A 25,690-nucleotide genomic window follows, 5' to 3' on the forward strand; every position below is an offset into this window, starting at 1 on the left:
TATATCTCTCTTTTCAAAATTTTAACAACTCTATCATTATATATTTGATGGCATTTTATGCTGGCGGTATTTCTTTGGATCGAAGGAATCAAAAATCAAGACGCGCTGCATTTAAACTCGAGGCTTCAGTGAGTGAATTCAACACTATAAACTAAAACTCAGACATTAATCTGAGCTGGACGTTTAGTAAGACATTTATTAATAGTCAGTTTGAAAGAAAAAAAACAAAGTGTTTAAGAATTTGAAATGATTCATGAATTCATGACAAATAATAAAGGGGGTAAAAAAGGTGTCACCTTCATCAGTCTGTGATTATTCAGGAATCCTAATGTTTCAGCTTGCAAGGACTTCAGCGTCTGCATTTCTTTTCTTTTTTGGCAGCATTTTTTTGTTTGGTTTTTTTCATGGCTGCGCACGCTTTGTTCCTCTTGTCACAACACTGTCCTTTTATCCGACATGTTCAGATGCCGTGGTCTTTTGGGGAAAATGGGTATTCGAGGCACACGCTGACTCGATATTCCATACCTTAAACTAATTTCTGCTCGCCAAAACCATTTGCAAAGATCTTTAAAGACACCTTAAAGAAGACGAAGGCTCGGCTTTTTCCTTTGCTTAAGACTGTGCTGCATTGTAAATGCGATCTTTAAAGCTTTGTTTACATGGTAGACAAGCCTCTGCTGTCTCGTCCCCCTCACCCTCACTCCTTCGCTGCCTGAAAGAGGACTTCCTTGCATTCTGATCGCAGGCCTGTCTGTTCTTACAGACTCTAAAGAATACTAATCAGAAGGGCCTTCTCCGCCTCTAAGCAAACTCTATTCATTCGGCGATGGTAGAAAATAACAGGGGATGTATAGTAAATGGCTGTTCTTATAGTTGCTTTTATTTATTTTTTTAAGTCCCGAGAGCCACACTCACAACACTACTAATACTTAATGCTACAGCACCTCTTTCGTTACGTACACGGTTTGGTGCCTTACCGGTGAACCTAGTGCTCTTTAAAACTGGATTGCATGGAATTTAATCATCACAGCCTTTCTTTTCCTGTGTTGCCTATTCAAAATTGGTGTAAACGCTGGGGAAGACGAGTATTAGCAGTATAATGATTTAATTTATCCTGCTAGTGTGTGCAGATTGTTCTGTCAATGCCAAGAGTGTGGCTGAGAGTTAGGTTTACCTTTTGTGTAAGCCTAAAGAGAGATGGAGACAAAAGGTCTGCACAAAAAGAGCGAAAACTGCGACTGGGAAACAAGAAAAAACTGAAATTTGACATTATGCGCTAATTATATCCATGTAATGATCCAAAGCATACAGCGGAGTGGCTCAGTACCACTGGTATTGGTGTCATATCAGTGCTAGCAGGATGTGATCAATACTTTGTTTCTAGCCACTATGTTCAGTATGTAGCTCAATGAATTGTGTTAAATTAGTCATTATTTACTTTGGAAAAGGAAAAAAAATACCACACAACATGAAAAAATGTCTGAACCTTTTTGTGTTGACTGTCACGTCTATTTTATTTATATCCTGTACCCCAGTTAAACAACAGAAGTTGACCCAAAATGCTTTAGAGAGAGGTACAGTTACATTTCAGGTCTCCAAAAAAAAGATTATAAAAATGCAGTTTTAAGATGCATGAAAATTTGAAATGTGTATTTTATTGTGTTAACTAATTATTGTGGAAAATAAAAAGCACAGTGAGACATTAAAATATGTTCAATATTTGCACGTTCATAATGATTCATCTTATAAGTGATGACAAAACGCTCTCCCCCTCACATAAGATGTTTTTATAAGTTAAAAGTATCTGAAAGCAATACCGAAATACCAATACGGTATCGGTATTGGCCAATAACAATACGATATTGATTTCAGATTGATTTGGAGTACCGCACAGAACTAGGATACAAAGAAAAAAAACAACCTGAAGAACCTTTGTGTTAATTCTTTGTGCGGTTTTTCTTTTATAATGATTAAAGCTTTTCAGGATCAGCCTGAGTATTTACCAAAGTACATTAGGAAACTCGCAGGATGGCTTCTGCATTCTTTTGTTTAAAGTGTTGCTTAATTACAGGCAAAACTCAAGCTGTGCCTGTTTGATCGAAAAAGGTCCATTAGTTACACACGTGTGAGCTTCTAAGAAGAACTTAAGAGCTATATGCGCCTAGCCTCCGAGCCTCCATTTGTCCACTCTTTTGTCCATTTCTAAAATATGCCCTCAGTTAAACTCCCACTATAATATCTCAGAGTACCTGATTCATTTCAATGGCCTGGACTATACTGCATACCAATCTGTCATATATTCAATATAAGCACTTTTAAGATTTTGAAATAAAGAGCCTTTATTTAATAATCGACATAAATTTGTAGCGTAAGGATAATTTTATTCTGCCCACTTTCTCCTCCTTCACCACTGACGGAAACCATGTATAAAGCTTAGATCAGCTTACCGGCTAGCCGCGGCTTTGGGTGGTCAAACGGGTTCAGCCCCCACCCCCCCAGTGCCTGGCACAAGCTGTACAGAGCGCACACATACTCACACAAACACACACAAAGGAATTAGAAAACATCATTGCCATCCAGGGATTCTTTCCAAAAATGCTAATGTGGCGTATTTGACCTGTTTGCTCAGCCTACATTTTTTAAAGGCATTCAGACTTCAACAGAATATTGGAAGACAGTTCTGCATTAGGTTTAAGCGCTGCTGTTATCACATTAAGCCAGGAGTTGAGGTCATCTTCCCCTTTCTGTAGCTGGCGGCAAAAAGAGAGGAGAAGATGAAGGGGGGAAAAAGAGAATAAGGAGTGACGGGGAGACTATCCTGAAATATTAAAGGCACCTTCTTGGACATATATATATGCACATGTAGCAATGAAACTGCCTTTTCTCTTTGTCTGCTTTTCCCACACAGACACACGTTTCTCCCTTACCTGTAGGTGCCTCTGGGTGAGGCTGATCAGGGTCTAAATACCCCTCCGGCAGGGATGTCTTTGATGGCTGTTGCCCAGCCTAATTTGAAGCAGGGCTCATCGTAAGCCTCCCAGTGGGATACTGGATCAAAACACAGCCAGTGGAAAGAAAGCTGGGCCTGGAGGGGTGTGTGTGTGTCTATGAGGGTTTTATTGTTGATGCCCAGTGCGTGTGTGTAAATGTGACTGTGTAGTGAGTGTGCGAGTGCATGTGTGTGCTCACCTGGCTGTTCGTCTAAGAACTGCCAGTTACAAACACTGAAAGAGGACAGAGGACTGAGGGGGCGTTACTGACAGTTCTAGCCAAGGAGCCAGCATTTCCATTTTGTTCGCTGGAAACGGAGTGTGAAACTTTGATGAAGAGCAATTTGCATCTCTGGATGGCTGTGAAGAGGTCTGCTTTGTTCGGGGCCACCGAAAAAGCCGGGCCCCGCGCACTGCTGGCTCCAAAAAATCTGCCCACCCTATCGCCCAACGGCACCCACCTCTGCCCTTCACCATCAGCCCTCCTGGCACCGCTTTCCTGCCACTTCGGCCAGTGGCTATTCTAGTATTGTGTTGTGTGGCCAAGAGCACCTGCTGGGAGTCTGTTCATCGTCCTTCCCTGGGATTTTTTTTTTTCCAAAGTGATCCAAGGGCACTCCCACAACCTCTGCACATGACTGAAATCAGACAGAGAGGTGGAGGTAGAGATGCAAATTTGCGTTCTTGTGAGACTAAGATTGTGCAGTCGGCGTGACACAACTATCAGTCTTCCAACCCGTCTGCGTAAATAGGGAAAGTGGGTAGAAGGCTAAAAGTAAACCTCCCTTTCTTTAGTTCAAAGGTACATAATGCATCCCACTTTAAATTTTGCATAATCTCTGAAGAGCAAATGAAAGAGCGGTTCCCCACTGTCCCGTTTATTAAAACTGAACAAATAGTCCCCTGTGCCTGTCTCGAAACAGAAGAACGGTTAATGAAAGGGGATGGTGTGAGAGACAGTGGAACAGGAGTGAAGACGGGGTGGTTTGGGATTTGTGTGTGTGTGTGTGTGTGTGTGTGTGTGTGTGTGTGTGTGGTAATGGGGCTGAAAGGCGAGCGTTTGGGTTGTATTTGTATTCCAGTGGCCCAGGGTATCCGTGGATACACCTAGGTGACTGGGAAGCATGCAGAAGGAGGAAGTGGGAGAGCAGTTATTTCTCCAACGTGTCTCTGATACCCACGATGATTAAAAAGAGCCACACAGTGTGAGGTAACTTTAGGTCATTCCTTTGGAAAACATGCTCATCTGTGGCCACATCTTCACTGATTTATTTCATGTGACTGTGATTGATTGCAGGTGATTTTGTGAGTAGGACACAAAGGGAAGGTGTCAAGACACGGTTACCGTCTCCAAAGCACCAGCAAACCACTGTTTAAGAAGCAATTGAATACAGAGGCACAGTTGGTTCTATATTTGCTGAACCATGATATTGCCAATTTTAACAGAATATTGAGCTGAATATGCAGGGGAAAAAACACGTTACTCACTGCAAAATGATTTGAAAGAACTTTTGTTTGACACTTTTTTCATGCAGTCATTGAATACATGCAGTATATGAAATACTGAACGTGATACTCATTAAACAAGAAGTGTGGAACCAAGGTTTGAGGAATTTGTCTGGTTGCCTTGCATTAAACTCAGAATTACAGCAAAATTACTGGAGCTGCTCAGCCATAGAAACCCATGCAGTGACGAAGCTCCCAGAACAGTTTTTGAGCTGATGTTAATGCCAGAAGACGTTTGGAACTTATTGAATCAGCGGAGCGTTGGTGTCTTTAAGCCTCCCTCTGTAACTTTGTGTGGTCTACAACTTCATGTCTGAGTTGCTGTGGTTACACTTCCACTTTACAGTAATACCACTTACAGTTAATTGTGGAATATCTAGAAAGGAAGAAATCTTGAAAACTGTTTTGTTGCAATGGTGGCACCAAATACAACACCACGCTGTAAATCAGTGAGCTCTTTAGGACCGCCCATTCTTTCATACTGTAAGCATTTGTAAAGGTGGTTGACTTTATCCACCTGTGGCTGTGGGGCTGAAACAGCACAAAGTCAAAGATTAAAAGGTGTCCCTCAATACTTTTGTCTGTATAGTATATGTGTGTAAAAAGAGACGTCAGTTTTTGCCATTTTGGGAAATTTAAGCAGTTGATTGTCATTCGCTGGCTGCAATTCACAACAGTTGCAATTGCAAAGCACTTGAAAGTCACTGTAACAATAAACCTCCCAAAAAACAACAGTTGAATAGCAGAAAGCAAGAAGACTGTATAAGATAACTGAAGTAAAACTTGAATGAATATATTATGTGAAATCATTTAACATAATTGCAACAGTAATGCTGCTCTACAGTTTAAACAAACTGTAATAGATATGTCAGTGGGCTACATAGACTGGGGGATTTGTGCTTAAGTTCAGTGTAAGCTTCATCTGATTGTGGGCCAGTTAAGCAATACTTTGTCAGCAGAGTAGCTGAGGGAGGGTTTTCTGGCCAATTAAAACACGTCCCATGTTGTTTAAGATTATCAAAAAATCCCAGTGTCTTAGTGTGTTCCCAGCTTTAAAAGCGAACTCGGATGAGGTCACCTCTTAACCGACTTAAATGAAAATTTAGTCACAGTGATCAGTTGTCGTCATTACGAAATGTCAACACGGCTCCCGGCAGCTCCTCCATTTAAAGTTGAGATGTCACGAGATTACACCAGACAGACGAGCTCATTTGGTCGGCTTACGGAGCGGGATGATTCATAAGCTGCAACAAAGGCTGTGTCAAATGGTTCCCACCGCATGCTTTTCTTTTGTTCCCCTCCTAATGTTCCCAAATCAAGAAGCTTTGAGGGGGCCAACGAAAGAGCTTAGTCATTGTGCAGTTTCATTCATGCAGCTGATGATGATGGGACATGTAGGCCTTAAAGGGATTAGCGGAGAATACATGCTTACTTTAAGTTTTTTAACTTGCTTGAGACAGTCTCTGCGCTCTAAAGAGGAAGTTAGCGAGTCATGGCACTGACCAAGCTTCCTTTGGCTGCTGTGTGGACAAGTCTCATTAGCTTGAAATTCCTGACTATAAGCAAGTTGTAGGTATGTGTATTAAAGGGGAAAAACAAAAATTTTAAAATGAAAATGGCAGTAGCTATGACAGGAAATAGAGATGGATGTGACGCTCGTGGAGTCTTGAACAAACTGCAATGATGGCTATAAATTGACCCTTAAAACTGGAAGGCAACAAACTTTGTGCAGTTTTGTATTTAAAAAAGAATTCAAATTAAAGTCCGTAACCCTTTAAAGCATGTTGTTGTTCAAAGAAAAGGCTCCTGCATCTTCCCTCGGCTCCGTTTTCAGGTCCTTCCACATTAGATCAGCCCCCACAGCAGCGGGCAGGTAGGGTGGGTGGTGATGGTGTAGTTTAACCTCCTAAGACCCGAACTCTTTCATGGTGTGCATTTTTAATTTCTCTTTGCTATTTGCGCTGATTGGGACCTGATGAATGTAAAACAAAGAATTATCTTTTTACCTGATTTTGCTCTACAAGGGCCTGATATCCACATATGAGGACATTCGTGTTAAATTTCAATAGAACAGTGTCAGTATAATGTCCTCATAAGTGGATATCAGGCCCTTGTAGAGCAAAATATAGTATTGTGGTCTAGACAACCCAAAATGTGATGTCCACATATGTGGACGCCAGGTCCTGGGAGGGTCAGCAGAGGGTTCTTACCTGGGAAATGTGCTAACTGTGCTAAGCTATAGTGGCGATTCTGGGTTCCTTCAGTTTGAGGTTAATTAAGGCGGGTGGACATACAGTTATAGACACACGGACATCGTTCATTGTGAAATATTTCAAATGCAGGTGTTTTGTCACATCTTGTCCCCGCAGGAGATCCCTGCAGCTGATCTGCATTTTACAAAATCATTTATTTTTCTAATCAGCGATCACAAGCAGAGCAGACAAAGGAGAAAAGACAACTGGCTGTTTGCCAAACGGGGGAGAAAAAAAGGGGGGTGACGGAGGAAGGAGGGGAAGGGTGGAGCAGAAGGGCATAAGTAATGCAGAACGAATAAGTGTGGCGAGGGAGACAAAGGATAGGAGGCTGTGTACAGTGTTTTTGTTTTGCTGAGAGTGCAGCACAACATGGAGGCGGGGTCAGCGTGTCACTGACGCACACGACAACAAAAAATCGCTTTCCTCCATCGCTCTCTGCAGGTTGACGCTCTGCTCTTTCAGCTTCTTTCTGAACCATAAATAGATAAGAATGCAGATAATGTATGCTGCTGTACAAACAGATGCACACATGCTGCAATTCCTGTTGACCTTTTATGAGTTTCTTTCCCCTCCAAACAGCAGCCATTTGTAATTGAAATGAATTCTTCTTGCTTGTCAGCAGCAGCAGCAGCAGGAGGAGGAGGAGGAATTCGTCCCTCTCCTTTTGTCTGTGGACGCTCAGCAGGCTTTATTGGAATCCCCCCTCCGTCGTAACCCTCCTTCTCCCCGGCCACTCCCTCTGGCGAGTGCTGATTTTTGATAATAAGCCCAGCAGTAATTTGTCATGTGGCCCGACCAGCAGCGCGCGGCATGTGAGCGGTTTGGGACTTGAATGGCAATGGTTGGAAGTGCAGGGCCGCGAGAGGGAAATTACGAGGCTCACAGCGAGCGTCGATTCATAAAGCCAGCGGGGACATTGTTTGCTGGTACAAGGCTTTTCTTTTTTGTTTTTCAGGATCGGGCTGCTGAAACCTCACCCGTTCCTGCTCGTCAGTCAGTCGCTCGCTCGAAGAGTAATTGCAGGAGAGCTTTTTATCAATTTTTATTTTGCCACTCGACTGTGGCTGTCACACTCGTGGCAGGTTGGTTTTTAAATTTGGGGTTTCCACTATTTTGCAATTGAAAATTTAATTGCTATAGTCATCAAGGTTATTAATTATTTAGCAATTATGCATCGATAAAGAGAGCTGATGAATATTTTGACTATTCAGCATGTCAGTGGGCACCTATAGGCTTAAAAAGCTGAGTTCAGAGTTTACCGCTCTTCCTGTTGGGTTCTGCAAATATAAGCAGTATAGGAGTGCGCATAAAGAGCAAACACTATTGTGTACCATGTGTAACTATGTGTGTGTTTGCTTGACAAACTAGGGTTTCATATAGCACTGTACATCCCATCCTCCCCCCATGCATCACAACAATTTTATGGCCCCAGTGGGGGATTTACACTATACGTCTGAGTGAACAAGTGAGTAGGCGTGTGTGTGTGTGTGTGTGTGTGTGTGTGTGTTTGCATGTATGTGCGCATGTGTTCTGACCTCTGGAGTCCGGCTGGATGCTGGCCTAATTTAAACTCTTTCTTGACTAACACAGCAGGATAGATGTTCTCTTTGAAAATACAATATTTGAGTTTTTGAGGGGGGAAAAATAAAAAGTTGTATTTGCAGCTGCATCTTCATAGTTTCAGTCTCACGTCTACATTATGAGTATGTCCAATATGGATCCTTCATGAATGCAAAGCCTTATGGGGTTAAGACGATGACACTGTCTCAACAATTGAGCGCCTGATATTCTGATGAGATTGGCGTGTTGAGGTGGTGCATGGAAGAGGGAGGAAGTGTGTGTGAGCGTGTGTGTCTGTGTTTAATAAATCAATGCAGGTCAAGTCTGAGAGCTGGATGTCACCCAGATTGTGTGTGTGTGTGTGTGTGTGTGTGTGTGAGGTAGTTGATAATACAGGAGCAGTGAGGTTGCTCTATGCATATGTCACTTCTAATGAGCGGTACTAGAGGAGAAAGATATGACCTCATAGTCTTCTGGCTTCTTGGAAAAGAGTACCCTCTCTCTGCACACACACGCACACATACTGTTTACTCACACCTGTTAAAGGCCTCTGCTCACACACACTTTTCGCGACCTCTTCTGCTTCCTCGCGCTCGACAGATCTGGTATGATGCGCTGCTCACGCCTCTCATCCCGCATAATGGTTTGAAGGACTAGCGGGGCTTCGTGGCGTAAACAAAAACAAGCGCGGCCTCGTTTGTTTCTCCCTCACCGTGCGCTCCCACAGTGGCCCCTTTTGTGATGCTACTTAATTAGCAGTCTCTGAACATAAAACAGCGCGGTGCACAAAGCCACCGCTCTCAGGTCGCTCATACAAGATGTTCCACTCACCGGCACAACGACAAAAACACTTGGATTTGTTCGTCTCAAAGAGGAAGCAAAAAAGTCTTTTGGACATATGACATCCCAAAAAAAAAGAGTGAGGTTTGGAGAGGAGGGGGAAAGGTTAGAAAAACACGACATCATGTGCGTAGAGAAGCACAGCATAAAGGAGGCCGATACTTTTCTTTTCCTGTAATATCATCCCATCAGATCTTGCGTCTTTAATTCTTTCTTTTCCTCATTTTCTTTTTTTTGTCTTGCTTCATGCCCTTCACTTCTAAGCTGCTTTGCAGAGCTGTAACGCCCCACTTATGTAAGGGAAAGAGGGGGCGGGGGGGGAACCTAGGATGTGACAGAATTTGGGAGGTCTCAGGCTTTGGCATAAGGCCGATGCAAACGCTGGCATTCGGGGAGTTAAATCCCAGGATCCAGGAACAACACAGAGCCACAATGACAAAATTAACATAAAACGCAGATTTTTTTAATTTTTTTTTGTCCTTCTCTTTAGCCAGATGGAGAAAATACAGACCAGATGATTGGTAATTGTCAAAGCTGGGGCATTAAAGCTGTAATGCTGTAAAAGTATGTCTGACGTCTACCATTGTAGGCACAACAATACTGGATAATATCAGAGTAAAAGAAGTTTCAGATCAAGTGTAGTATATTAATCTTTTTGCGTCCTCAGATATTTATCGAAACAAAAAATGTTACAAAGAGCTCAATGTTATGTTGCCCCAGTGACTAATATATTGCTTTAAAGTTTGGAGATGATCCAATGGAAAGTAAAGCTTTTTCCTAATTCAAGTGACCCTGACCTTTGACCTATGACCTTGAGGCCTTCCATATTAAAAGGATGTATTTTATTATTTTTACCCATATGATTGGAGCGGAATGGGCTGCCTTTTATAAGCCATAGTGTGTCCTGTAGTGTGTGATTTTTGCCAAACTTTAAAGCATCACTGTGATGCTGTAGTGCATTGTATTGGAAAAAAAATTAAACGTTTGTTGTACAGTTTTCTGGTTTATTTAAATTTCTTTTAAGGTCAACTTTGACCTTGGGTGCTAACAATGAAGGTCAAGGTCAAATGCTTTGATATCTGAGGCACTCATGTCCCCTGGTGCCTAGTATATTGTTGAAGTTTGAAGATGGTCCATAAAAAACACAGCAGACCTTGAGCCGATTTTGACCAAAACCAAATAGGCACGAGCTGTTAACGGTATCTACAATCACACAAAATTTTAAAAAAAAGATATGTTGAAAACTGTGGACACTAGACTGCTAACAAACAAAGGAACTGATTACATACTCGCTCCATTTGGGGGAGAAAAAAAGTTGAGCTAGACATCTTGGGGCTGGAGTGGCCACTAGCATCATTTTAGCATGATTTAAGACTAAAGTGGACCACACACCTGTATGCATATTAACACACTTATTGGCTCAGGCATATATTAGCGTTAGCCAAGGTCAAGTAGCAGGGAGACGGGAGAAAATGTGATAAAGTTGCCGCTTTTTTCCAGATGGGTGACACAGGCTTGTGTTGTGCGCACAAAGAGGAAGGATTGCTCTGTTAGATCAAATAAAGTCGACGCATAAAACCAGTCAGTAAGAGAATTCTTATAATTGGTTTCTTGAGTTTGAAGACCTGTTTAAATGGGACATTTTCACTCCATGTCAAACGGTTGGAAAGACATAAACCGGACTTTAGTAGTAATTTAATAGCATTAATATTTGGTGAAGATGTTAGGCAAACATGCTCGACACCAAGGGCACACCTTTAATTGTGCTTGCCAATGTAAGCAAAGAGACAGCTACAAGACAATGAGGATACTTGAAGTGTGTGCGTGTGTGAGAGTGTGTTTCCTGTGGCGATGCTTTGTGCATTTGTTCACACTTAGGTAATGCTGCTTTCACACTGCCTTAAAACTAAATAGTAAAAGTTGCGTCATTATTCCGCACCACAGCCTCTCTTCATGAGCTCCTCTTAATGCTAATCCCCGTCACAGCAAAGTGATTCTTATAAAAGACTCTTCATATTTCTCTGGAAGCTTTGAACACAGAGAATGCGGTCCAAGCTTTTTTCTTAAAATAAGTACACAGGTACAGCCTTAAGCAGAGGTATAAACAGATTCATGGGCACACACGCTCATGCAGGCAAACACCGATGAGAGATTAACCTCCAGGAAGCAGTTGAAGATGAGGGGAAACTGCACTGGCGTTTCTTCTATAATGCGCCTTAGCTTTCCTGACATTATTGCTTCCTATTTTGGAATTGGTCCTTGAACAGATCCTATATGATGCCTGTGACACTAATATATATTTATAAGTGTCATTTCTAGGCTACATTACAAGCAGCAGCAGAGGTATTCAACTAAAATTTGATGTCCAGTAAAAAAAAAAAAACCTCACACAATATGCAATATGTCCGGAATTGGTATCAGTGTCTGTATATAGTCAGCATCTGGCTATCAAATAAAACAAATAAAGTACAATTCAGCAGTAATTCAACAATGTTTGTTAGCCATTTAAATAATAAAATCTAAAAAGTGAAATGAAAAATTGAGCTTTTGAAAATGGTTTAGTTTGAGTTTCTCCTCTTCTTGTTTTTGCCTGTCAGCTACATTTGATATGTAAAGTTACAATGCAAACAGCTGTGTCCTGTTTACTTACTTGGACTACCGTAAAGAGAAAGGAAAAGGCAGCCCAGGTTAAAATAACCTTACCGTAAATATCAGAAAAGTTGTGCAGGGTAAAATAGAAACCATCTGTCAAGAGGTCTGGGTAGTTAGGTGTGCCTCTTTCTTTTTTCATTTCATTTTTAAAATATTTTCCCCTACATATATAAACCTGTTTTATGGAGAAGCAGCTAGGTGTTGCATATGTTGCTGGAAGATGAACATAAAGGCGCATGCATGCACCTCAGGTCACTGGGAAATGCTCCCCAACCGTCCGCTGCTGCTGCTGTCTCTTTCATCTTCACCAGGCTCAACTTCAGAGGCTTTCTTAATACCACACGGTGCAAGTGTCACCCAGGTACCCTGCCCAACTCTTCTCACCTCTGGTGTTCTGCATTATTTATTCTCTTGTTTTTGTACCCCCCCCCTCAAAAAACAGAAATCCATAGCCAACGTCTTGCCCTATAGGCCCGACTCTCCTGTGTCCAGAGAGGGAGATCATAAAAATTGTAACAAGCTTCTTTGAACTGGTAGGTGGTATTTGATGTGGTGAGAGGAGCATAATATATGGCGTATTTGATCTGGCCAGCTGTCTGAGTTGCCTGTCCATGAGTTCTCTTCACATCTCTGGCCTTTGTAGTGCGTGCATCAGTCTCATGGCCATGTACACACACACATGCACACATGCAAGCGCACTTTCTTAGATTATTGGCCTTGACTTTAGGCTTTAGAATGTTACACTCGCAGCATTTTTGATAACGGTGATGATTGCCTCCAATTGTGGCTGCTGTTTGAAACTAGAGTTAATGTGGTTTAGCACTGATATACTTTTTCAATACTTGTATTTTGCAATTATATCTAAAGGTGTTGTTTCCTTTTTAGTTTTTAATAAATAGGATAATTTTAAAATGGTTGCCGTTTTATCCCGGTACTTTCTCCGCTACATCTCTGTCTGCAATTTAGGGAAGCTTGATTGGCCTTTAATGTTGGTCTTTTGAGGAGATTATTCTGCTTTAATCCATTGCCGTCTTTGTTTCTTGCTTACACACTCACATAGATTTCTTTGAGTAATGTGCGCTCCCTTACGTTTGTGGTTTTCACCTCCGCTCACTGATTTACAGCCTCTCTCCCTCTCCTGACACGCTCCGTTCTTTAGCTCTTTAGCCGATCACAACAATGTGGAGGACCATCCATTTCCTCTCCTCTTTCTCCCACACTTCATCTCGCTCCTCTTGCTCCTTTTGTCTCTAATTTTTTTTTTCCCCTCCCTTTGGTCCTTTTACAAGGGGGTTTGTACTCCACAGCGTAGTACATAGGTTGTGCTTTAAGATTACATCTGGGACAGCCAGGGATTAAAAAAAAAAAAGGGGAACGGGGGCGGGCAGAAACTTTCCTATTGTAGAATTTTAAGTTAAGAAAGTGAATAATGTGCCAAGTAAATACAGTGAGCAAGAAATTAACTCCAACTAACAGGTTGAGGGGGAGGAGAGCTAATTTTCATAGGCTAATCATCAGTTTACACAGCCGTTCTTTGTTCGGCGTTTCCCAGGATTTGTATCTTTTACACTGCTGCGATGACTGCAGAAGCTGCTTCAAACTCTTAGTGGTGAAGTTCTGTGTCTACGTCTGTCACACGTTTCTTGTCGGTTTAGTTATTCAAATGGGCTTTTGTGTAACATGCAAATTATCTGCACACAGTTTGATCTGAGTCTCTGTAATAGAATGACTGATGATGCAACATGGTTACCCTGGTATTTAGTCTGGCCTTCCTCGCTAGAAGAACAGACTGAGTGGGTTTGGTAAATTCTTACTGGGATATTTTAAACCCTATTTGTCCGCAGCATCAAACTGTAATTTATTTATTTATTTGGTCACATAATTAAGCACTAGCTTAAATATCAGGTCCAGCTAAATAAAAGTAGGATTTAAAGAAAGCTCAGGCACAAAGTACAGGGCAAAGACTGTGTTGTGTGACTTTATGCATAAAAAAGAGATTAAAAGAGATTACCTGCAGGAACTTCTTTCTATGTAATGGAAAATTTTCCCAACGACGGTTCTCTGAATGAGCTGCTTAATGAGTGATGAAATACTGTGCACTCCACACAAACAGCCCTGGAGGAAAGGAAAAGTGTAGCTAAGCCAGTAGAAACCCATGTTAGGTTGATGCTGAGCCCTAAAACCAAAGAAAGGTCCCTCCATGAGTGCATTGCTATACCGATATTGACCCTGGTACTGGAGATACCTAATGAGTCAGTAATATCAGTTAATTTACTGCAACTCGCAGGGCCAATCCAGATGGTTGCTACTTTCAAACACATTATTATCCCAACTTTATGAAATAACCATAGGCATCAGGGTAAAAAGAAAAGGTTGGACATATCCGACTCTAAACAATGAAGCCAGTTCTTCGTATCATTCTTTAAAATAACCTGCAGGATTTTAACCTCATCAACAGTGATGATATAGATGTCCACTGGAAATAATGCAGTTGCTTGCTTTGTCCATGTGTAATGTGCAGGGAAGTCAACAGAACAATGTTTGTAATACGTTGGAAGAACTGTACATGGCACAACAGAAATTAGATGTGGAAGACTGTGACGAGGGCAGCTGCCGTGATAACTTCAACACAAGTCTCTGATAAGAAAGGCAGAAAGACTCTGGTATGGAAGTACTTTGCATTTAAAGTGGATGATCAAGTGGTGATAATTTATCCACAAAAGCCAATATACAAACAATGGTGTCATGCCAAGGGACCAATGCTTCCAATTTAGCAAAGCACCTAGAAGACCGGCATCTAGATCTTTTTAAAGAATTAAAAGGTGAATAAGTTTCAATTAAATGTTCAAAGAATTATCTGCAGTATCTTGTTTTATCCTGAAATGCAAGTTATAGGTTTTTTGAGACAGCTGGCACTGCCACTGCGAAACCAGCTATGTCCCATAGGTTAATTTGTTTGTCTAAAGTTGTACAAATGCTTATGCTAGCATAATGTACTGTAATAAGGTTATAACTTGTAGGTTACTTGGCAACTGTCCTTCATATTTCAGTCCATGTCCTATCAACAAAATATCATGTTAACAATTTAAATAAACAATCATTTTAAATAAAACAATTCAAAATAATAAAAAATTCTACTGGTATTGTTGCAAACTACAAATGTCTGGTATCATTACTGTATCTGTATCTGTGAGCACGTGTTCATGGTTAGACAAGATAGCTGGGCAGGGAGGAATTTTAAAAAAGCTACATTTTTAGCTTCATTTATAGCAATAAAAAATAGTAACATGTGGAAATTGCTTCACATTTTTAAAGACTGAAGCTTTAACTTTAAGGACAAGCAGTGTAAAAGTCCAAAGCTAGTTTTTTGAGGGTGCTTGAAACCCGATTCAAAGCTGTCACTACCTCTAATTAAAGGATGGAAAGTTATCTCATCACAGCGCTGTTGTCTGTTTCATGCCATTGTTGCCATTGCAAATCAGGGCCAGAGTCAACAGGTCCTTATTAGAGGCGACACAGCTATGCCTCTGTTGTAGCTGCTGGATGTTTAATTTACATTCTGCTGTCCCTCTTTGTGTTTGTGTGTGTGTGTGTAATGGAGTCTGTTATTTGAATTACTTCAAGGCAGGAGCTGACCTTTATAGTTTGCCCTGAGAAAAGGTAGTGTCTCAAACCATGTTGTGAGGAGTATATGGAGAGGAATCCAGTGTTTGTGCTTTGTATGGACAGAAGGCTAGACTGTATGAATGTCGATAGGTCAGCTTAGTCACTCATTGATCATGTAGGTCTCCGGAGTGTGGCGTTAGTTGAATGCCATAGTGTGTGCAATAGCTGCATCTTTGAGCAGTTTTTTTTTGGTACCATGTACATTGGGGCGTCCAAGTAATTTAAGTTTATGGGACACATGTACCCAGGTTAAATGTGGATGAAGCCAGCCCAGTAAAATCGGTGCATAAATATCAGAGACACCTGTTTTGTTTTGTTTTTTTTCCACAAAAAAAGGAAATGGTGAGCCCGAGAGGTCTTAAGAAACATACATGTGTTTTCTAAAATATGTCTCAATTAATTGGCATTCATTTACTAGTCTACTGTCATAATGAAGAAACTCTACTTTCTTTATATAATCACTGCCCTAACCACCTTACTTTGGTGTGGTAATTGCTCATTTATTCACCATTGCTCTCTTAAATGTGGGAACTAAAAAAAACAAGGGAAAGGGTTGTTGGAGTGTTCTTTACTGCTCAGCAATTTCAAAATCCTGTATTGGTTGGGCTCTAACAGTATTAATGTAAGGCCTCCTAATACTGATCATTCAAATGTGACCGTTCAATGTTAATAAGTTTTTACTTCACACCATACATTTGTCAGGGATCTCAGAGAATTATAAAGTTGTTCCCAAAAGCAGTATGTTGATACAACGTAGAACATCCTTGATGTATTTACAGTTTTTTAATTAAATCCTATTATCTGTGAGTTATTGGTGTGTTTTGTTTTTGACAGTAAACTAAGATCAGATTTTTGACATCTAGGATGAGGGTTTGATGGTAGGTATGTATGGGTATATTTGCATAATATGTCTGTAGAAGTCTTTCCACTCCACATTATTCACTCTCTCAAAATAACCTCATCATAAGGCAGGTTTAGGCTGTTCCATATGGATGGTATCTGTATATGACAGGTCTTGGAGCATCAGAATGTAAATGTAAGCAGCAGTTTGTGCGTGTATCAGCAACTCTTGGGAAGATGTGTAGATGTTTTCCTAGTTTTAAAATAAATAATTTTTAATAATTTTAGGTTCTAAAATAATATATACATACTTTTACAGCTATTAAACTCCTTACATAGTCATTAACTAAAGGAGTTCTACTGTGTGTAATGGAAAGAGTGAAATTCAAAATTGTTTTTGATGTGTAGTGATATTTTTTTTATTCTTAACATCAGTTTCTGAGCCCGTTGCTGAAAACTGAGTTTTATTTGAATTTTTATTTCGTTACATGGAAGCTTTCTGTCCAGACTGTTCTGCCGTAGACCCGTGCGTGTGAAATTTTATTCAGAACCTTAAATGACTTGAGTTAATTCAGTCAAGATGAATGGTATTGTCTAGTTACGATATATATTTTTTTGATAGCGTAATGAAATAGCGCAATGAAATATATATATTTCATTGCGCTATTGAAATAGCGTAATGTTCATGTGAAAACCTACAAAGCTAAAATTAAAGTACATTAAAACTAATTTTGTCTTATTCAAGCTTTCCATGAAAATACTCTGTTTGGTAGAGTTTAGTGCTAGCTAAACTTGTTAGTTTAAACTTCGAATGATCGACTATGTTGGTATAGAGCAGACACGATGTTCATGGTCAGTTTGAAGTTGCATCAAGGCATCAGTTTAAATTTAAAGTGATGAAGCTCACTCCTTGAATTCTACCTTTTCTACTTCTCGTGTTTAAGGATCAGGACACGGGGATGCAGCTTGTGAAACATCTACTTATGTCTTGATGAATTCAGTCTGCTAAACCCAAAGATCAATGAATATCAGAGTAGCATTGCAGCCAAATAAAAACGAATTTACTTATAAGTTATTCTTTTAACGTGCCGCACTGCTACACCCAATCTAAGGGTTTCGTCATCTGTCAAATCCCACTTTAACTCCTGCTTGTAAGTCTTTCACCTGAACCAATCTGTATCTTTATCCGAATTAAGCAGTCTTATGTTGAAAATAACTATGTTGTGCTGTTAGCAGAGATGTATTGTAAAGGTGAAGGAATATCCTGGTGTGTACACTGTGGCTTGTGTTCTATCAGGCTGTAGGTGGAGATGGAGGGAAAGACAAAAACAAGGAGGGTAAAGTGGAAGAGGTGGTATTTACGTTAACATGCTGGTGGAGGAAAAGGATTTATGTGGTCTGTTGTGAAGAGTAATGCCATTGCGCAAGACCCCACCTCAACAGCCTGTATCCCTCTTGTCTTTTCTTTCTCTGCCCCTATAGTCTGTCCTCTCTTCTCTTTCTCTTTCTATTTACTTTTGTCTCTGGCTCTGACTAGTCTGGAATCCCAAGAGATATGCTCTTTTTCATTTATTCTAGGCCTACACCTTCTTCAATCTATTCCACCACATGTCTCTAGACTCCCTTTTTTCTCTACTTGGAATGAAATCTGTACAGGTGAGCATGTGAGCAAATGGTTGTGTCTGGCTTTTCTTCAATTTGCCATACATTATCATTTCATTTCAGTAATTGTGCGTCCACATTTAGAATGCATTAGTTCCCACTGCTGACATAATGCTCTTTTCCCAAGGGTGTGCTTCTTTATTATAGCTTTCCCTTGGGCTTTAAGTTGTTACTCTGCTTTCGTTGATACCATAGGATACCATAGACTACAAACACAAACACCAAACCCTTTCTCCTAATAATATGGTGTCCAAACAACTAAATTGGGTCTTCAGTTGTGTTCAGAATTTTGACAAAATCCTGATCTGCTTTTGATCTCTTTCCATTAACGTTAAACTAAACTATTGGTGTTTGTTTTTTGCTCTACCATATTTAACCCCCCATTTTTAAACTTTTGCTAGTTTCCTTTAGTCAGCTAGGATTTATTTAGACTACTGTATGTCCACACAGTATTATTATCTAACCTGTGTTCCCCGCAGATCAGGTATCTGGTGCATATGAAAAAATGCACTTGTCAGAATAAATTCACGCTGACCTACACACCACCAAACACACAGTGCTGTTCACACTCGCACAGTTTCTTGCCATTTGTCAACCCCCTCCACCTCCTCCCCCCAATATATTTCATCATGGTGAGCCAAGGCATCGCTAACATGCCAGGCGAGTGCTTTCTCTTGTTCACTGGCTCTCACTGTCAGGGAGAGGTTTTTTTTTTTTTTTTTTACCTTTTCCCGTGACAGACCCAAGTGCTTCAATTTTCCATTTGCTTGGAGAAAGTGACTGCACAAAACCTTTGGACTCCGTAAGCTATCACTGCTACACAGAGCCAGCGTTAGCCTGGAAGGTGGATCATGTGGTGGTTAAAAATGGAGAAAAACCTCTGACCCCCACAGCACATGCAGTCTATCCAACACATCCTTACAGAAAGAGGCCTGGTTAAGCTGCCAGTGCTTTTCTCATTCACTCAACCTGAAACACGGTTATTTATTTGAATTTGAAAGAAAAAAAACCATCTCACATTGGATCACCAGACTCATTTTCCTGACCCACTAAGTCTGCCTCAAAGAAGACGCACAAACAAAGGGTACCTAATCAAACGACCCTCATTCCCTCTCGTGTTCTGATACAAGTTGCACTTGAACACACCATTGATGCTCTGACTGCCTAAGTAGAAACATTGCCTGCTGTAGGTTAAATTAAAATTGGACTGGAAAATTGGTTTCAAGTTGGTGCTCAGAATTGCTCTCGACTAAAGTTCAATTTTAATTACCTTGTTGACTTGTTAAGTGGATTTGAAAACATTTGACATGTTTTCTTGGTGCGTAGTTTTACATCACATCTTTCCTAAAGTATTGTTTTTTTCTTTTTTTTAGCTTTAATCAGATATTGTTTGCTGTGCTTAAGCGACTATGTCCAAGTAAATATCAATTATATTGTCTAATAGTGGTTTTGGATCTGCCGGGTGACTGGGACTTTCTGTGTAGAGTTTGCATGTTCTCAGCAGATATTCGGTCTTCCTCCCACAGTCCAAAGACTTGATTGTTTGGTTAACTGCTTATTCAGACTTGGCCGTAGGTGTGAATGGTTGTCTCCCTCTTAGCCCTGTGTTATACTGGTAACCTGTCCAGAGTGTAGCCTGTCTCTCGCCTGCAACCCTGAATTAAGAAAATGGATGGATTGATTCCTAATCTGATTAAATTATTCAGTGTGTTGATGACTATCAGAGTATAGGCAGATGCAATGCTTTCTTGAAGCCATATGATAATGTTGAATGTTTCTGTTCTCTACACAGCAAAGAAGACATGCGCAGCCACAGATTTCACCTGTAAGAATGGACAGTGTCTTCCTGCTAGGTGGCGCTGTGATGGAGAAGTAGAGTGCGCAGACGGTTCAGATGAAGCCGATTCAATCTGCAGTAAGTAGCAGCACAGCCACACTGACTGGGCAAACTGTGAGCAAAGTCAGTTTTCTCAGCACATACACATATGCACGCACGCACACACACACGCAGGCAGGCACATGCGAACTTCCCTGAGCATAAAACACACCCAAGGTCACTCATTTTCAGTGTGTCACATTTTGCTGCACGTCAGCCGCCGTGCTAACCTTCTGTTTCTCGCACATTGCCTCAGAAAATAGCTTTTAGTGGCTTTTTTGTTGTCTGCTTCAGCAGCAGACTCAGAACCTTTGTACAAGGTTTGATCAAGGCCATCGATGGCAGAAGAGTGGACAAGATGTCCGCTGAGCATCCTCAAAGTGAGAATTAGAAATAATTACTGAGCCCTGAATTCATCTCGTTCTCATTAAGTAGCTCATGACACGAGAGAAAATTTCTCTAAATTACATGTTCAGTCACGCAGTGCATTTTAGAAACTTTTTTTCCCATCTTGTCCAAGTTCACATATTATCACTTTAACCCTAATAGAAACTGTAATGCTGTTTGATAGTTACGGTGCATTGCAGCTAATGTAGTTATATTTTACACAGACAAATGTAATGTAAGGTTTTATTAGTGTTCCTGTAATTATTAAAATAACTGCAGTTGAATTTGAGTCTGTTCTGGAAATTGTGAATGCAGCAGCTCATTAACAATGAAATAAATTATTCTGTACTATTCTGTCCTCTCCTTAATGCACGTTATATTATTTCAAAGATTTTTAACTGCTAGCCATAAGCTGTCTATTTCAAAATTTTTGTTTCTCACTTCAAATTAGTGATGCCACAATGTTGCAAAACATGCTTATAATACATAATAGAGATACCTGAAAAAACTGAGAAATGTTCCTCTGCACAAATTAGTCCATCTCAAAAATTTGAATATTGTCAATTTTAAAAAAGTAATACGTTTCTTTTAATTAAAAAATGTAAACTATCATCAGTTCTCCATTCATTATATATATCAATATAGCCAAAATACCAGATTCCTGAAAATCGGTAATCAAGTGTCTCAAATCATTTAATTTGGGGTTCGCATAAATAGCTATTCATGCAACGTAAATACCGAGTGTCACTCAGTTTAGTTCAGGACATGTGACCACAATCATGGACAAAGACTGTTAACTTGAAACTTGTCCAAATGACGGGTGGGGTAAGCCACACAAGTTAATTCCAGAAAGGCTGGTTGTTCACAAAGTGCTGTATTGAAACATATCAGTGGAAATTTGACTAGAAGGAGAAAGCATGGTAGGAAAAACCCTGAGAGTAAATGTCTGAAAACGTTGATTCCAAAACTTCATGAGTACTGAGGCTGGGTTCAGTATATCTAAAGCTAGATGTCGTCAAGACAGGAGTGGGAATGCTTGTGCCAAATCATATTGTCGGGAACAACAACACTAATCTGGGCATGTCTGAGAACAACACGGTGTGTTCAGATTTCACACCGAAAAAGAGAGTTACTTCAACAACCTCCAACAAGCCACAGTACTTTACATAGTGTATGTGTTAGTGTGGTGGAAACAGAAGCTCATTGAAGCTCAAGTGTTTAAAGACTTTACTTTTTGTTTTTGGATGGGAGGCTAATGGCCTGTGGTAAAATTGGTAGACGTTAAAGTACTTCTTTGATATAAGAGGCTTTTACTAAGATATATATAGCTTTAAACTTTATGAATACTTTTCTTTTTCTTGTTTGTTAACTCCATGTTCAAGCTGTTTATAACACAGACCAGGAGGTCTCTAAGACTGAGTCTTGGAGTAGTCAGTAACTTTCAATAAATCTGTGGGGAAAAAAATAAACTTGAGAAATATTTGTATCAAACGATTATAGTAAGCATGCTCTAATATGGTTTTGGAAGAAGAGAGCATAAGGGGTGTAGTCAACATGAAAGCATGATGGCTTTCAGTTTTGACGTAGATGAATTATCTGTTTATTAGTAGCGATCACTGGCATTTTACAGAAGATTCATCTTAGCTAGTGGTGCCTTGACTTCTCACTTCCTTCTTTTTCAAAAAGGCTAACACCTATTTGCAGTTTTTTTTTCTTCTAAAAGATGATTTTCAAAGAGGTGATCAAAGGACTCTTTGAAGATCCTCAAAGTAATAAGTGTGATTGGGATCGGCCAAGGACGTGTGTGGGTGCGTGCATTCATGCATGTGCCTATAAGTGATCCAAGTGCACGCACTGGCATAAGCATGTGAATAAAACTAGAGTCGATGCTCTTATTTAGTATTCATCACGAGATGAATCTGTGAGTCATTTCATCAGATTAGTGGACTTGTGGTTAAATCTCATTACATCCAATCAAGGTCAGACACTGTCAGAGCTTCTGTAACTTTTCCAGCCATTGATCCTCATGGCTGTGTGTGTCCAGATGTGTTTATGTGCGTGTAGTAGAACGTCTAAGTTTGCTGTCTGCGCTTTCTTACAAACATCAGAATAGTATTAACAAAGTACATTTTTCTGGAAACGTTGATGTGTGTTTCTGACTAATCCAGTTTTTTTTAGTGCTCGACTACACAAGCAACCATATTCCACACATTCTGCAAGTTTCTACCAGATGAATCGACTTCACGTAGTGTTTTGAAGATAGTCTTGGAGAAAAGCATTTAATATGACAGTTAAAAAAATCTTGAAAAGATCTACCATTAATTGAGTGATACAGTTTATAGAAACATAGAAGTATATCTGGATTCATTGTTTCTTTTTTGTTACCTTCTGTATTTTATTATCTGAGCCAGCTCTAACAGCATCATCATCATCATCTGCACTAAGATCTTCCTTTTTTTCTGTCTCTCACTCAGCACACTTGACTTTGTCCTAAAGTATAAACTGTATATACCCCCCTTTCTTACAGCTTTCCACCGCCTTGTGTCACATTCTTTACTTTGTCCTTGTGATTTCTTCTGTGCAGTTTGTCTCCCAATTTCTGATCTGAGTTCAGTTTAAGTAATGCCTTTGATAGAATTGATTGCCCCAGGAGGGAATCGATGAGCTGATCCCCGAGACTTCAGGTCGCCTGCTGATTAACTATGGACCTCCGATGACGCCTCTGAAACCACACACACACACACACACACACACACACACACACACACACACACACACAGGCAGGCCTCTCTGTAGCTGTCTGTAATTATACGTCTGAAAATGAACCTGGGCCTGGAGGGGATTCTGGAGAAAATGTTCAATCAGACGAGTGCTGGTTGATGCATGAAAGAGTGTGCACATCAGCACACAGTGTTCTGCACTGAACGTTTTCTCCAGAGAAACCAGAGAAAACCTACACAGGCATACGGAGAACACGCAAGGTCCAAGCAAATTCAAACAGAGAGCGTGCTAACCATTTATTACCGTGCACACATTTTTGTTCAATAGCTGCATCATAAATTGTGATTGAAGTATCATAAATTCACATTGCTCAACAGCAACATTTATTTAAAATAAGTAAACAAACATCAAACTACAACATATATATTTGAATCATTTGCTTTCCACTTAAAGCGCTTGAGAAGTTTAATCAAAGCGGCACTTTAACAAAAACACCTTTTTAATAATTAGTCAGTTATGCAAATTGGTGTTACAAACTAAGCTAAATACTTCAGTGTTTAAGAACCATGTTTAAATACATTTCTAAATATAAAGAAGTTTTACAGGCATTGCAAACAATTTAGCCAATGTAGCAAAGCTGACTTCACAATGTCAGGATAAAACTCTGGATGTACATTATCACTGCTAATTTTAGCACTTGGCAAATGGATTGTGCGTGCATTTTTTTTTTGCACGGTACAAAGTTCCATTCAAAATATGATTTGATTATTGAAGAATATCATTAATGTTTTTAAGGGGCTCTTGAATGTGTAGTCCACACAATGATTAACTTTATCTGTTTGACTGTTTTCTGACTTTTCGACTGCTTCACCATTTAAATATATTCAGTTCAATTTTTCAATTCAGTTCTGTTTATGTAGCACTGAATCACAATAACATGCAACTGTATGTCACCATGGCCAAACACTTGGCGAGAGTGGGAAGGAAAAACTCCCTTTTAACAGGATGGAACCTCCTGCAGAAACAGGCTCAGCTCATCTGCTGCAACCAGCTGGTGGTGAGGAAGAAATCAAGCAGAACAGATGTAGAATAACACATGAAGGCAGTAAAATAAAAGTAATGATTTTCTGTTTTAAATGTTTTATTTTAAGTTGTTTTACTCAATTACTATTATTAATATTAGTATTATGAGTCTGATGTAAGTATAACAGAAAAAAACTCTTGAGGCAGATTGAGGTAGATAAATACCTTAAGCATCTTTATTGTATTTTGGCACTATGTTAGGGTTCCTGCATCAACTGCAGTTACCAGTTTAGAAAAATAGACTCATTATGCACTACAGTCATGTGAAAATGACCAGACAGATGACCTCTCTTTTAAATTTTCATAATGTTCCATGCTACTGGGAACCCAGTCCATTTACCAGACATCAAAGCCCTGAATTTCTGGGGTCTAGACATTACAGCATCCATTTACTCTGAGTGGCATCAACAAGATCCTGCAGTTTGACAATCAGGGCTGATTAGAGGAGCTGTGTAGTGTCTCTCAAGTATTATTTAAAACCCCATCTGTATGTGTGTTCTGTCTCTGCTGGTGCATATCTATAGTCCTGGGATGAAAGTGAGGACTCCTCACCATCTAAGTGTCCCCATGTAGATAAAAGTTACTGAACATGAGACACTCTGCACCCCTTATTTAACTGCATATGGAGCAACGTCTAACCTTTCCAGTGGCCCCGTCAGTCCAAGTGATGCTTGAAAACTTTGTATAAAAAGCAAAAACTGTTCAACAGTGCTTAGGCTTTGTGTTTTTTGGAAGTTGTGGAGGATATTTTATATTCATAGCACAAAAGACTTATTATCAGTAGAAGTAGTCTAAGTCTACTCGGGCATTTTTCACACTCGGAGCCATGATGATAAAGCGTGTTCTGAAAAGCCTGTAATTGTGAAGCATAATAAGTGAAAATTAGACAAACAGAAATGAGAATTGTGATAACTTTATAAGTCGAGTCATCTCAAATCATCATTCATGATAGGATAGGGTAACACAGCGAGATAAAACCGAGAAAGCAACAGTCTTATTATTCCCTTTAGCTCTTTGATATGATAAGAAAGCAATTATTCCTTAATTTACTCAGAAGAAACTATAAAGGAGTTGGCAGCATTTGTTTCTTTGCTTCAAACACAACTCGCGTTCCAGGGCCTTAAACTCGGGATATTTTCCCTAAAATTCTTCTTTTAATACTACAAGATTACAATACTGAGTTCCAATGTGTCATTAAACGCCATGAATATAGGGTCACACTTTGAAAACTGTGCCTCTGTTTAGTCCTTTTTTTATATTGATAATCTCATTAGATCATTTTTTTATCAACTTACCCAACCCCACAGGGCTTTAAAAGTGCCATGATTTCATTCCATCTGATGAAACTCATACATCTAAAGACACAAACTGTCAAAGCAGTCTCTCTCATCACAGCAGGACGTCTTTCCCAATTTCTTGTAGCGATGATTTATAGCGCTTATATCCAGTTGCCACTCTTCAGATTCTTTTTTTTGACATGGTAATTATGGCACGTCTGAGGAAACAAGTTTAGCAAAAAAATATTGAAATTGTAGGGTAAGGCAGATGGAGGACGGCTGCTATTTTTCTTACTCTAATAGATATTTAGTTGGCTAAAGTTGTAATGCTTTTATAGTGGAGAGGACGGTTAGAGTCTTTATCAGTCATGATGA

The 25,690-nt window shown here is 39.9% G+C and overlaps 1 protein-coding gene across 8 annotated transcripts in view; it reads left to right on the forward strand.

Annotated features, from left to right (window-relative positions):
• lrp8 (low density lipoprotein receptor-related protein 8, apolipoprotein e receptor) overlaps positions 1–25,690 on the forward strand; it is a 170,775-nt gene that overhangs the window by 63,603 nt on the left and 81,482 nt on the right. For all 8 annotated transcript variants that reach the window (XM_019346922.2, XM_019346928.2, XM_019346929.2 and 5 more), the window contains exon 3: positions 19,764–19,886. In XM_019346922.2, coding sequence (XP_019202467.1) covers positions 19,764–19,886 — 123 coding nt within the window. The remainder of the gene's footprint in view (positions 1–19,763; positions 19,887–25,690) is intronic.

This window comes from Oreochromis niloticus, linkage group LG17 (assembly GCF_001858045.2).
Source record: "Oreochromis niloticus isolate F11D_XX linkage group LG17, O_niloticus_UMD_NMBU, whole genome shotgun sequence".
Classification (NCBI taxonomy): domain Eukaryota; kingdom Metazoa; phylum Chordata; class Actinopteri; order Cichliformes; family Cichlidae; genus Oreochromis; species Oreochromis niloticus.